At 39.8% G+C, this 13,785-nt stretch overlaps 2 protein-coding genes and 1 non-coding gene across 3 annotated transcripts; 1 reads left to right on the top strand and 2 right to left on the bottom strand.

The window, feature by feature from the left end:
- Positions 1-141: 141 nt before the first annotated feature.
- On the bottom strand, positions 142-8,219 carry LOC134882296 (matrix remodeling-associated protein 8-like). Its single transcript, XM_063909926.1, has 12 exons — positions 7,975-8,219; positions 7,317-7,340; positions 6,903-7,211; positions 6,047-6,148; positions 5,835-5,968; positions 5,538-5,717; positions 4,378-4,519; positions 1,266-1,424; positions 1,156-1,180; positions 985-1,079; positions 843-914; positions 142-747 (listed from the first exon to the last, which is right to left on the bottom strand). The coding sequence occupies exons 1-12, from the start codon at positions 8,024-8,026 to the stop codon at positions 725-727; spliced, it is 1,317 nt and encodes a 438-aa protein (XP_063765996.1). The 5' UTR covers positions 8,027-8,219; the 3' UTR covers positions 142-724.
- A 730-nt stretch (positions 8,220-8,949) lies between these two features.
- trnae-uuc (transfer RNA glutamic acid (anticodon UUC)) lies at positions 8,950-9,021 on the bottom strand. Its single transcript has one exon. It is a non-coding gene; the product is annotated as a tRNA-Glu (tRNA).
- Positions 9,022-9,394: 373 nt separating this feature from the next.
- On the top strand, positions 9,395-12,894 carry psma5 (proteasome 20S subunit alpha 5). Its single transcript, XM_063911984.1, has 10 exons — positions 9,395-9,532; positions 9,842-9,892; positions 10,426-10,492; positions 10,619-10,745; positions 11,299-11,366; positions 11,459-11,566; positions 11,819-11,877; positions 11,987-12,089; positions 12,235-12,321; positions 12,552-12,894. Exons 2-10 carry the CDS (start codon positions 9,864-9,866, stop codon positions 12,627-12,629), a joined length of 726 nt encoding a protein of 241 aa, XP_063768054.1. The 5' UTR covers positions 9,395-9,532; positions 9,842-9,863; the 3' UTR covers positions 12,630-12,894.
- The last annotated feature ends 891 nt before the right edge of the window (positions 12,895-13,785 follow it).

The raw sequence follows: 13,785 nt of genomic DNA, 5'->3' as shown, positions 1-13,785 counted from the left end.
ACTGTGATGAAATACTTGAATAGAGCAAAGCTTTTGTTAATATTATTTACATACTTGCTTTTCCTAGCCCGTTACCAAACGTTTATTGAATACAAAGAGACAAATTTAGCCCTTTAAAAAATCACGAATAACCAACATCAGTTAAAATCAGCATCACACATTGCCATTTTAATAAGTGTAAAAAGTAACATTACACAAAAAAACAGTATGAGCATCAAAACAAAACATTGTTTACATACACTGCTTCATTGGTCAGTTGGCATAAAGCATCATAGCATAGCAGGAGCTACTAAGAATACAGCTTCAGTTATGCTTCAGTCCAGTCAGTTAAGCAAAGATGGATATGTGAGTTAAAAAAAAGAAGAAAAAACTGTATCTTTTTACGCTTTAGGTATAATCATCGAAGCAGTATCAAATGAAAATGTACTCGATCACAACTTTATTTATCGTGTGCACACATTGCTGCTTTAACAGACACAGCTCTGTTTAAAAGTCCCCTCTGGGTAGCGCCAAAGGGTCCATGTCCAGATGTTGTAGTTTGATCAAGTAAAATGAAAGAAAATGTAACACATTTTTCTTGGTCTCTAGTACTTACAATTCAAACAACAAAAGGCCTCAATGTTGGCTTTTTAAAAAACTGATTTTTTTTGTGGTGGGGTTAAGTTTGGAGTGCAGCTTCTGGACCAGCCAGTGACTCAAGTTTCGCCATCTATTTGTCTCTTCCTCATTTTGAAAATTTCTGCATCTCTGGAAAGAAGTAAAGGCACATTTGAAGTTAAGGAAAATTGAAAATGAGACATTTGTTTTTCATGAATCTGACTTTGATCTTTGTTGTGTGTTACCTTTGTCAAGATCAATGACTTTAGGCTGAGTGTTAGTGTGGACCTTCTCTTTCAGCAGGTTGTTCTTGAATTCTAAAATCACACAGGAGGAAGTCAAACACACACAGTCCAGACAAAAGCCACTTTCTTCATCTTTCCTTACCAAGTCTTGGCTCTCCACCAGACTCCAGACTGCTCACATTGACATCAGTTATGTCCATCTCAAACTCTTCTGAGGTGCTTTCACTTCTGCTGGACCTATCACGGTATGATATAGACAATTGAGTGTGTTAAACAGTAAGACATTAATTATGTGTGTTTTCTGTGTTCTCACCTCGTGGATGGTTGTGAGTAAAACTCTGAAAGTACAAGAAGATAAGATGAGATTTACAAATGTTATTTCAATGTAAATTTACAGTCCGACTAAGATACAGCAGGTCAGACCTTTGGTTTTACGTCTGCGTGTGATGAGGATGATGATGAGTATAATGAAGGCCAAGAGCAGGAAGGAGGTGAGGACGTAGCCCAGCGGCAGCAGAAAGTAGTGTCTCTGGTCGGGCAGGATAACATTGATGACTCGTGGTGATTCAGCCTTAGTGGTGTCTGAGTAATGCAGAGTTTACAATAGTCACCATTTAGTAATGAAATAAACAATACCGTACTGTACATAGAACAGAAATGAGTAACACAGAACTTCTATTTACTTTTCGATTCTGGTAACAGTTACCATCTTGACACTACCTTAACTGTGGTCCAGACATTCATGGTTCCCTATTCATGCATTTCTAATTACTCTCATTTTCCTCAAGAACAACCATAATGCTGTGCGTGGAGTGAAATGTCTCTACAGCTTTTTGATGGGTTGTCATACAATTTGGGACATGTCCTAAAATGTTGGGACGTATCCTAAAATGTTGTGGTCCTATGCTAGATGAACTGAAAGGACTTCAATCTTCCCCTGATTTAGCATCAGGTGTAAGATATTTGTTTATTGAGATCTGATTGGATTCCATAATGGATACACGGCTTAATTTGTACTATTTATTCAAGGAAATCCTTTAAAGAAGATGTTGTATTTCTTGTATGAAATAAATAGCTGTTTAGTTATCATCAAAGACCAACTGTCACTTAGTATAAAATAACCCTTTTTGCTAACTATTTCTCTGTTACCTATTGCTTTTAGACACTAAGCACACCAAAGAACTGGGCTGTTGAACTCAAATTAATCTTGACTTTGTTCCCGAGGAAATCTGTAGTTTGAGTTTAATGTGTGTTTGCAGTGGAACACTAATGCTAGGAGATATCAAGCCCAACAAAGAAAAATGTCAGTGTGTGCATGTGGCTGCTTGTGTGTGTGTGAGTGTGTGATGCCGTGTAACCTTTACCACCTTGCAAATTATGAGGCAGCAAGGAATAATAACGATAGGTGATATGTGCGTTACTGCTGAGTGTTGAGATGCATGATGGGGTTGGGGGGTTAAGTATCTGCTTTCATTTTGTCTTGCTAAAAAAGTGCAAGGCAAGAAGCAGCTGTGGACCTCAGACTCAACACATTTAAGCCAAAATGAGATCAAGACAGAAAGTCATGCTGTGATTTACTTTTCCTGGCAGTAAAACACAGAAAAGAGAGGGGAGGAAGAGGAGTGAAGGAAGGACAGAGAGGGTGGAACAGAGGAGAGCCAAAGGGGTGGAAATGGACAGCAAGATGTTTCTCCAGAGGTTTGCCTTGAACAGTGAAGCCAGAAAAGACCTTTATCCCAAGAACACAAATTTAACATGCATTATATGCGGCTGTTCATCGCAAGTACATGAAAACAACATGTTCATTACAGTAACACTACAAATCCCCTGATCCTTTTGATTAGTTTAAAGACTTTGTATTGCTGACTCTTGCTCGGATGTGAACATGTGTGTTCTCCTTGCTCAATCTCTACTGACAAATAACTCTGATGGGTGGGAGAGACGGAGGGAGGGAGGGAGGGAGGGAGGGAGGGGTGACCTACATCTCCTCTCCTCTATTTCATCAACAAACTCCTCGCCAATGTCCTTCACTCTCTCTTTGTGTAGCTCCATCTATCTCAAAAACCTCATTCATCTCTGGCTCCAGCTGTTTGGGTTGCCAGCTGCCGCCTAGATGAATCAAACTTCTTGTTCTGGTCCGCAAAACTTCAGTAAACAGTTCTATTTATTAATAAAAAAAGATGAAAAATAGTGAGAAAAACAATGAAAAAGAGTGAGTGAAAGAAGCGGGATGAAAATAAACAAGCTGAGCATGTGGGATCCTCGAAGGTGGAGACAAACAGAAAGCTGGACAGGGGGAAACTTAGCCAAAGCCAACAAGGAAGCAGACAGTCAGAGAGGGAAAACAGTTAGACAAACTAATTCTTACACAGAGATAAATCACTTGTGCATCTTGTTTCTAACCAATACAATTACTGCATTATTACAGCTCGGGAGTAAGAGAAAGATTAATTGTGTGGGTAGATCTTCAGATACAGTCTTTACACTGTATCCGAGAGATTCCACCGAAATGAGATCGGAGTTGGCACGCTATTTTACACACACACACACACACACACACACACACACACACACACACACACACACACACACACACACACACACACACACACACACACACACACGCACACGCACACACACACGCACACGCACACAACCACACACACACACACAGATGGACTTCACCACAGGCATTTCTCATTTCATTTCTAAACCCCTCTCAATGATTTTCCCACATTGATGCATCTGCCGTTATGAGCTTTGCTTCAGTAACCTACTGGAAACACAGACTCTCTCATTCTTTAAGAATTTGAGGTAGGCAGCTGGCATGCCAACGTGCCAATCCTCTCTTCTTCTCTCTTTCCTTTCTTCTTTCTGAAACGCACTCGGAGAGACATTTTTTTCCGACAGGTCAAAGCACGGAGCAATGGGAACTTAACAATTCAGAAGGGAACAAGCAGGAAAGAAAACGGATAACAGACAAAAACATATCACTTTGAGCAGCAAGAAAGTAGCAATAAAACATGTCTGTTGAGAAAAAGTGGAGAGCAGGGGTGAGAAGAAGGTGCGAATTGCGATGAGGGAGTGTGAGTGGTTTCAGGGGCCTGGCGTCAGGCTGCAAGATGTAAATCTCACATGAAACAAACAGAAAAGTTTAAAAAACTGGGTTTTTCTCCCCCTTCTCCTCTAATGTTTCCTTACTCCGCGGAGAGTGAGGCTGAGACGAAACATAGCAAGGATAAATGCGGACAAAACGAGAAGCCACAGACGGGGGAATGAGGGAAAGAACAGATGTGTGTTACTTTATCCTAATTGTACACATGATAGTTCACATCCACTAAGTCATAAAACATCCCCTCGACTTAGGCACTAGTATGTGAGTGTGTGTGTGTGTGTGTGTGTGTGTGTGTGTGTGTGTGTGTGTGTGTGTGTGTGTGTGTGTGTGTGTGTGTGTGTGTGTGTGTGTGTGTGTGTGTGTGTGTGTGTGTGTGTGTGTGTGTGTGTGTGTATGTGTTTATACATAAGTGTGTGTTACCTTTGTCTTCACTTGGTAGTGCTCTGGCTGGCAGGGTGGCCTTAATCACCGGTGCTTCCACTGTGACCTGAAACTCTCTTCTCTCGTGCAGACCACAGTAATGGTGGTGGAGATGGCAGGAATACATTCCCTGGTCTGTGGGCTGTGTGTTAAATATACATAGACAAACACACATATACACACATATTATACTGAATGTGCCTTCATTTAGAAGAATATGTGATCTAAATGTTATCAACAACCACACCAGAATAGATTGGTTTGGATGTGCACACAATCAGAATTATTCTATTAAATGTAATTACATAGCATTATGTAATAATAATGTAATGTAATAATATAACAATCAGGGAAAAAAATCATGCACGTGAACTTTTTCATGCAGCTTTTCATGCATAGCATCCTGAAACAGTTCTTCACATTGCCAGCATCTAAAGGGCAATAGAGTAAAACAAGCCTGTGTTGTCAAACAACAAACAGGGTTTACATATGTGCTCATCATTGAATTAAGCAACCACTTTCATTTTATTCATAAAAGCTAAGAAATGATCTATTGCTGTCTTGCTAGGATCAAAGGGTTTCTGTAACATTAGAGCTAATTAAACCTACATTGATGCCTTCAAACATGATCAAGAACAGAAGTGGTGTAACAGTCAGCTGAGTGTTGCCTGAAGCTGACACACTGACTGGTGTGTGTTTTCTGATTTATGAGCAAAATCAGAAAACACCAGGATTCTGACATTCCAAAGATGTGAGTTTTTGCTATAATTACATACAACACCAAATGGACTGTTGTGAAGTCCTTTTGGGCAGATCTCGAATTGTTTGGTATGTTACTGTTGTTATTGTCTTGAAAAATGTATGCAGTTGCTCAACTTACTATTACTGCCAACCTCATTTCCCAACAGAGTTGTTAAGAGCTAAATTACTAATGGAGGTTCCATGTGTTTACACACACACACACACACACACACACACACACACACACACACACACACACACACACACACACACACACACACACACACACACACACACACACACACAGTAACATCTCTCCAATGGGATGTGTACTTCTTGCCATACGCTGTTTTTTTACTGTAGCTATGTACTGACACTAAAGCACTAAAGGGCTCCTGTGTTTACTCTCCTTTACACACCTGCAGTTCAGATATGGAAAGGGAAAAGTCTCCCTCTGAGAATGCTTGACTGCTGATGTTCATCTTCCTCTGGAGGAATAGCGTTCCGTAGTTGCGCTGCTCTCCGGAGGCGTACAAATCCACCAGGCGGTCGGCACGGTCGTGGCGGACTCCTGGGGACTGGCGGTCCCAGTGGACCACCTGGAGGCCACCGAGGTAAGAAAGGTTACATATTTTACGAAATACCACATGATCTCTTTAAATTAAAAGAAAATCTAGACTGAGACTCATACAAACAAACTCATGCACGTCACTCACTTGCTGGTCCTCCTCCTCCTCGCTCCAGTCTGTCCACACATTACGTCGGTTGATGCACGGCAGCACCACAGTACTACCAAGCAACACCACATACACCGCCTTATGTCCATCCCAGAAACGCTGCTCTTTACGACCTTTATGTGCAACAAAAGACAAATTGAGTCAGCTTTGAATCTGCAGCGTTGAAGATTGAAGTGCTGTGTGATGCTCACGTGATTTGGTGATGTTAAGCTGCACTCTGATTGTCTCGTACAGGTGGCAGTAGAGATGATGGAGGTTGCAGGAGTACAGACCTCTGTCATTCATCGTCACGTCTATGATCACAAGCACAAACACAGAATATTTATTATCTATTTACCTACTGTAAAATACTAGAAAACTCTGTTCATGAATCTTGTGTGCTTTGCATTGCATCCAATTTTTCTTTCAGCTGCTTGAAAATAAATCATGGCAGACGTACAAGAAGCAAGCACAGATGTTAAGAAAATAATCACTAACCCATTTCTGTTGGAAGCAACTCTCTTTGTTGTGTGTGAACGTTGCAATTGTCCCTCAAGAGTGCAATTTTTAAAAAACAGCAGGTTTCTGCCGCTTGTTTTATGACACAAAGACCACCTCTGGTAACCACACAGAAATAAATAACTGTTTGTGAAATGATTGGTATGTAACATTCAAACTAAATCTCCTGAGATGGGATGCATCGGGATCTGATCAACAAGTGATGACCAATTTCTCTGTTTGGAAAAAAAACTTAAACAAACAAATACATACATTTAGACAATTGTATGGTCACAGATGAATAACTAAATAATCTTTTCCTGTGTTTTCAATTTTATTCCATACTGGTATACACCAAAACTAATGGCAGGCTTGAGGGTAAGTTCATTGATCCTAAATATGGGTTTATTTAGTTCACTTAAGAGGGCAGCTGTGAAAATGCTAGACATAAATTACATGTGACATGAAGGTTGAACTGAAATGAATCAGACCGACAAAGTAATAATGACCGTCACATATTGAGACCAATTCACCAGCAGCTACAGACATGAGAGTGAAAGAGAGGTTGACCTTTGATGACCAGGGAGAAGTTTCCATCCCTGAAGGCTCTGGGGCTGAGGCCCACCCGGCCCTGGTTGTAGGAGTTGTAGATGCGCTGGTCCCCTGCAGAGTACATGTCCAGCACCCTCTCCATGGCGTAGTCTGGCCGAGTCCGGTACATGTCCCAGTGCACCACCCTCTGCCTGTCCCTCAAATGGTCCCTGGTCCACACCATACGGCCGCTCACACACTGTAGCAGCACTTTGGAACCAGCGGGGGCGCTCACATTGTACCCTGCCACCACCACACTGCTGCTGCTGCTGTCAGACTGACCTGACACTAAAGAGAGGGAGAAGAGTTTACACACTGCGACATACAGCTTCTAAGTCCCTAAATACAAATGCATTTATATGGATCTTAACTGCACACACAAAGAAAACATACCTGCAGAAAAGAGGCAGGCCACGACTGAAATAGAAACAGAGGTAGTGAATAAAAAAATCACTTAAACAGACGCTGTCAATCTGCCACTGCAAGTTGTGAAGAAATGTATTACTCCTGCATGTTGGAAAGCTCTTTAATGCAGAGTCAACTACAGCTCAAGTTGGTTGAATTAATAAGATCATTCTGGGTCATACAATTAAATCAAGTGCCAATTAACTGAAGCTTTAAAAAAAAAAAGTGCATTGTTAAAAACAACAGTTCAAAGCACACTCAAAGCTTATAATGATAATGTGCAGTAGAGCAAAAGGGTTTTTTGGACCCTGAGTAAGTAAAACTCATCTGACAGGAATGTGCTTGAAGCAGGAGGTGGACAGAAGGAAATCATCAGGTCAGGGCTGGCTTCAATATTTATCTCAAAAGACTCAAAACATTCAGTTTATAAATGTCAGCAAATTATATTTTTCAAATAAGCTGATAAAATTTTTTAAATATGCAGCTTTAAAAAAAGATATGGGAAAAATAGTACATTTTAATCTAATCCATCCAAGTACTGGCAACCAAAACCAATAATGATAAATTAAGAATGCAGACTCTTGGATGCACACACTACACATCTATTCAAAACAATGCTACCCTCACCAAACTCTAGTCTACTTACTGTGGATCAAGAAGAGAGCCTGAAAAATGATGTCCTCCCTCTCGAGCTTCATGTTGACTGCTGTAATGGTGAGCAGAAATGTTAAGGCGGTGCACCTGGCAGGCGAGCCTGAGGGTAAGAAAACATGCAACCTGTATCCATCCGCAGCAGCAGGACTTGATTTGGTCAGATATCAGTGTTTAAAGAAGAAACAGACAGCACCGCGTTTAGGCTGCCACACAGAACCAAAACAGGACCAAACTCAACTGATCCCACCCGGGAAATGAAACCCGACACCGGCCTGCATTTACATCCCCTCGCCTCACCGAACTTAATTTACAAAAGTGACTAAAGAATCTTCTCTAGGTTTATGAGCAAAAAAACATCAAATATTGCCAGACTATACCTTTTAATTGAACTTTGCTGCATTTATCAAGTATAAGAATATAGTCATAATAATACTACTAAAAATATGTTGTTGTTATAATAATAACACTAATTAGTTTTTATTTTATTATATAATAATCATTATTGGGCTGTTAAAGTATCTAAATAAAACAAGTTTTTTAATTTTTTTACCAATGCTTGATATCTGTAATAATATTTATAGATCTGGACAAATCGTCATCAAATACAGACCATTTTGAAGACCTTCATACCACATTCACTGTATTAATTCAATATTAAGCCATTTTCTCTAGTAAAGTAACTCACTATCCCAATATGTCCACCAAGGACTGTATAGTTTTCACTGCCTTGTTCAGCTCAGAGACGACCCTTAGTGGCTGATGATATGCTACGACTACACAGGTACTACATATTATCTAAGGGTGTCTTTGTAACAGTATTGCAAGGTGTATTTCTGCAAGGTGTTTATCAGTTTTATGCAGGATGTTGACGGTGGAAACATTAGAATATGTACTAGATTCTACACTAGGATTTATGCTATAGCGACGTAATGCTCATTTCTAAATTGTTCCTATCTTAAAACGGTAGTTCCCATACCGGGAGTCGAACCCGGGCCGCCTGGGTGAAAACCAGGAATCCTAACCGCTAGACCATATGGGACACATATATACTTAAGCTGGCAGTGTGAATCCAGAAGTTACCCAGTTCAACGACAACACTCAATAATATAATAATAGGCTTTGCATCAATGGGGAAACCATTCATTTTATTAAGATTATTGTTATTATCCTGCTCTACGTTAACTAAAGAGGACCATGTTTCTAAAAATATCTCAGTTTCTATCAAGGCCAATGGTTAGGTTTTACATTCAGTTATTTATTTTTTTAATCTGTGATCATTTTTGTAGACGTAACTTGCCTTATTTTGTAAAATGCAAAATTGATCATATCTTTTATTTTACATCAGAATCAACTTATTGTATATCAGGCAGTAAAACTCCGACTTCTAGCTGATAAAGCGGATATTTAAGATGTTATTATTGATATTCAGAGACAGCGCTGCACACGCGGAACTTTCGTTTCAGATTTGTTGACGTCCGGCGCGTTTGGATGTTACACCTCAGACGCTTCCCCTGAAACTAGCGAACTCATTCAAGGGTTTGTTACTGGAGGTAAATGAGTCTAACAACTACACTTATTTAAAAGAATGTTGCTAAATGGTCAATATATGTTCTTTTAAATTGTGTTATAGTCTCCGTAAATCAAGGTTAGACTTAAATAAGTTGTTTCCTGCGCAGTTTGAATGATTAGCTGCGTCAGTTAGCTAGCATGCTTGCTCGGTATCACAGCTAACTTTTGGCTAGCAATCACCCGGTGTCACGGTAAACTCGGAGCAAGGAATTGTCCTGATCGTTTATAATTGTTTTAACTATTTTTTATATTGCTGGATTCTCACATAGTACACGCTTCTCTTTCTGCAGGTCCTGTGTTAAACGTTGAACGATGTTTTTGACAAGATCGGAATATGACAGGTAGGTGCAACACAAACTGCTTTGTCATTAATTGAGCTCTTATCCATGTGAACAGGAACACTTACGAGGGCATAAGTGTGCTAAGATGTTGTTTGGCAGGTCGATGTTGATTTGTAGTGTACCAGGAAATCTGGAAATGTTTCTTTTTCATGCACTTGTTTTAACGTGCTAGTTGTTTGTTGGAGCTATGCGCTAACCTTAGCATCAAGCTAGTCACTTCGCAACAAGTTATCTTTCACTTTCGGTATAGCATTTCCTGTATTAAAACCCAACAACAAGGAAAGCCCGTTTTATATTAAAATGCTGTGTTAAAGACTATTCTTGTCATAGTAGGCCACAAAAACATTGCATTCTTGGGACTGAAGCCTTAAAACACTAATAACAACAACATAATGCTAAATAACGTTATATACACTTGTAGGCATCACAAGTTGTTTTCTACTATTGTAGAACTGATAACCATTATTACTAATAATAACAATATTGAAAATATTATATTATATATATATATATAATTTATATTTCTCTTACAGAGGTGTGAACACATTCTCTCCTGAAGGAAGATTGTTCCAGGTTGAATATGCCATAGAAGCCATAAAGGTGAGTATTGCATGCTGAATCACTTTAGGTGGCCTATATACTTTTTCTGTGTGGTATTTGGACTCAACTTTAAAACAATGTCAACCTCCTACGATCGTAAGTGTCTGGTCTGCTTTGCTTTCCCAGTTGGGCTCTACAGCCATTGGTATCCAGACATCTGAGGGGGTGTGTCTGGCTGTGGAGAAGAGGATCACCTCTCCGCTGATGGAGCCCAACAGCATCGAAAAGATTGTGGAGATTGATACTCACATCGGTAAGTGGCAAGACAGTCAGACAGACTTACTAAGCCTTGAACCTGGATGCTGAGCGAACTGCTTGAGTGTACTGCATGTTAACTTCAGACTGTCATTTTCTCCTACAATAATCATGAAGTAGACAAGCAGCCATGTTGGGAGAACAATCTCTCTTCTTCCAAATATTCTGCATTTTCAAAGTGTGTTTAATACATTTGAAATGCTATGCATGTTAAATAAAGTGTAATGATTTGTGAAAGATTGGGGCAAATTGAAACAGACTAAAATGAAATGCAGACAACAGAGATCTGCACTTTTTATTAAAAACATACGGTTTTTACTTGTCTGAGATCCAAACGATGCAACATAATGGATGCTTTATCAACAATGTGCAATCATTTGTTTGATTATTGCCTTATGTTTCAGTAACACATCTTTCTTGCATAATGTTATTCCCTTAGAAAATATGGAGAGACATTACATTTATTGTGTTTGATCATGCTGATTGATGCTTTAGGCTTAAACATAAACAGGACGGGCATTTCATACATTTTCTTTCTTTCCATCCAAAAGGTTGTGCCATGAGTGGCTTGATAGCTGATGCCAAGACTCTTATTGACAAAGCAAGAGTGGAAACACAGGTATGACTGCCAAGCACGGTAATCTATGAGCAGTTTACTGATTTTCTGTTTTAACTATTAAATAATCTGTGTGTATATATATTCTTCCACAGAACCACTGGTTCACTTACAATGAGACGATGACAGTGGAGAGTGTGACTCAGGCTGTGTCCAACCTGGCGCTGCAGTTTGGAGAGGAGGACGCTGATCCTGGTGCCATGGTCAGTCACCAATTTACAAATCATGGAAGCAAACAATTTACACAATCTCTTGTGTATGTATAAAAATGTGCAGGCATAATAAATATTTCATTCAACTTAAAGTCAAAAGAGTTAACCTATTTGACAAATTTTTGTATGGAATTCTCATCTACTCAAACTTTAATCCAGTTATGTTTTTTGTACTTCAAAGGCTTAATGTTTGGTGATATTCTAGTAAACTAGTGTAACGTGTTCTTCTCATCATCTACACAGAGTCGACCATTCGGTGTAGCACTTCTGTTTGGAGGAGTTGATGAGAAAGGACCCCAGCTGTACGTATACAATACTATTTGTGCATTTAACTTTAGACTCAGCAGGAGCATGGTCACTTTTAAATTCTTACTTCACAGATTCTTAACTGTTATTTGTTTATGAATGAAGGTACCACATGGACCCATCAGGAACCTTTGTGCAGTGCGATGCTCGGGCCATCGGCTCAGCGTCTGAAGGAGCACAGAGCTCTCTGCAAGAGGTCTACCACAAGGTACTGACCAATGCTTGTTTATGTTAAACAGCAACAGCTAAAATATCATGTTGATAAACTGATATGTTATTTGTGACTTGGTAAATTGCCTGATTGATGGGTTGTATATTTTCTGTTTGTCCCTCTCTCCCTTGCCAACTGACAGTCCATGACATTAAAAGACGCGATCAAATCGTCCCTCACTATTCTGAAGCAGGTGATGGAGGAGAAGCTCAACGCCACCAACATTGAGGTCAGTTCTTAGTTTCTCACAAAGCCAATGATAATTCATTATGCAATTCAAGGTGCTTAAAAGTGGGATTTAAAAAAATGGTGTAGTTGGGACAACATTGCCAATGCCCAGTGCAATTATTTTGTTGTTTGAAAAATAAAACAGTGCACATGTTAAATATGTACGGGACAGAGAGTGTGTAAATCCTCAGGTTTTAATTCAGGCTTTCTGTTTCTGTGTCTCTCCTGTAGCTCGCAACGGTAGAGCCCGGGAAGACCTTCCACATGTTTTCCAAAGAGGAGCTGGAAGATGTTATCAAGGATATCTAGAGCAGGAACACTCGGAAGTCCTGGTTGGAGTTCTGGGCAGGAGTGGAGAGGACATAAAAGTACATCTGGGCTGAATGTCACAACACAACCACAACTTTCCATCAGCACATTCTCCTTACTGCATTCAGATTATTTTTGGATTGCATGAGAAGTTTCTCTTTGTAACGTGCTAATTAACTACTTGTCTCTCAGTATCTGAACAACTCTGTACAGCAGTCTGACCAGTGCTTTACAACTGAGTGGCAGGAAAACAGTTTTGGCGGGTGGGGGGGTGGGTATTTTTTTGTTACGAATCAGTAAAATAAAACTGTTGTATTCAGAAGCTGTCTGACTCTTAATGTATTTCTGGTGTTCTTGTTGTTTTCATGTCATGGTCCCCCCCTCTAAGCTATGTATTGTTCTTTGTAAAACATCACATTACAAGTAACACTCATAAACAGGAACGTTTGGGTGTAACAGTGAGCTCTGGAAGTTTGTTTACAAACAAAAAAGCTTTTTGAGTCACTTATTTGAAGCAAAAGAATATTGTAAGGGTTTAAGAACCTGACCGTTTCAGTTACCCATATCGCTTTCCCATGGTGTCCCATCACTATACTATAAAAGTGAAAAATGGCCTCCAATAATATTTAAAAAGAAAAAAAATGTGTGTGTATACAAATATATAATATGTATATGCATATATACACTGCCTGGCCCAAAAAAAGGTCACACTCTAATATTTGTTGGATCGCCTTTAGCTTTGATTACGGCACGTATTCGCTGTGGCATCGTTTCCACCAGCTTCTGCAATGTCACAACATTTATTTCTGTCCAGAGTTGCATTCATTTTTTGCCAAGATCTTGTATTGATGAAGGGAGATTCGGACCACTGCGCAAAGTTTTCTCCAGCACATCCCAAAGATTCTCAATCGGGTTCAGGTCTGGACTCTGTGGTGGCCAATCCATGTGTGAAAATTATGTCTCATCCTCCCTGAACCACTCTTTCACAATTTGAGCCCAATGGATCCTGGCATTGTCATCAAAAAATCCATTGATGGAATAACCTGGTCATTCAGTATATCCAGGTAGTGAACTGACCTCATTCTTTCGGCACATAATGTTGCTGAACCTAGACCAGACCAACTGCAGCATCCCCAGATCATAGCACTGCCCCCAC

The sequence above is a fragment of the Eleginops maclovinus genome, chromosome 20, assembly GCF_036324505.1.
Source record: "Eleginops maclovinus isolate JMC-PN-2008 ecotype Puerto Natales chromosome 20, JC_Emac_rtc_rv5, whole genome shotgun sequence".
In the NCBI taxonomy this organism is placed as follows: Eukaryota; Metazoa; Chordata; class Actinopteri; order Perciformes; family Eleginopidae; genus Eleginops; species Eleginops maclovinus.
This window is presented reverse-complemented; position numbering and strand designations above follow the sequence as displayed.

Bases quoted from the DNA above. Each gene is read 5' to 3' on its own strand.
- LOC134882296 (XM_063909926.1), bottom strand. From the start codon at position 8,026: ATGAAGCTCGAGAGGGAGGACATCATTTTTCAGGCTCTCTTCTTGATC. The intron at 6,149-6,902 runs GTCAACCTCTCT...TTGTGATCATAG, and splicing joins CTTCTCCCTGGTCATCAAAG to ACGTGACGATGAATGACAGA. The intron at 1,181-1,265 runs GTCTGACCTGCT...TTGTACTTTCAG, and splicing joins ACGCAGACGTAAAACCAAAG to AGTTTTACTCACAACCATCC.
- psma5 (XM_063911984.1), top strand. From the start codon at position 9,864: ATGTTTTTGACAAGATCGGAATATGACAG. The intron at 11,367-11,458 runs GTATGACTGCCA...ATTCTTCCACAG, and splicing joins AAGCAAGAGTGGAAACACAG to AACCACTGGTTCACTTACAA. The intron at 12,322-12,551 runs GTCAGTTCTTAG...TCTCTCCTGTAG, and splicing joins TCAACGCCACCAACATTGAG to CTCGCAACGGTAGAGCCCGG.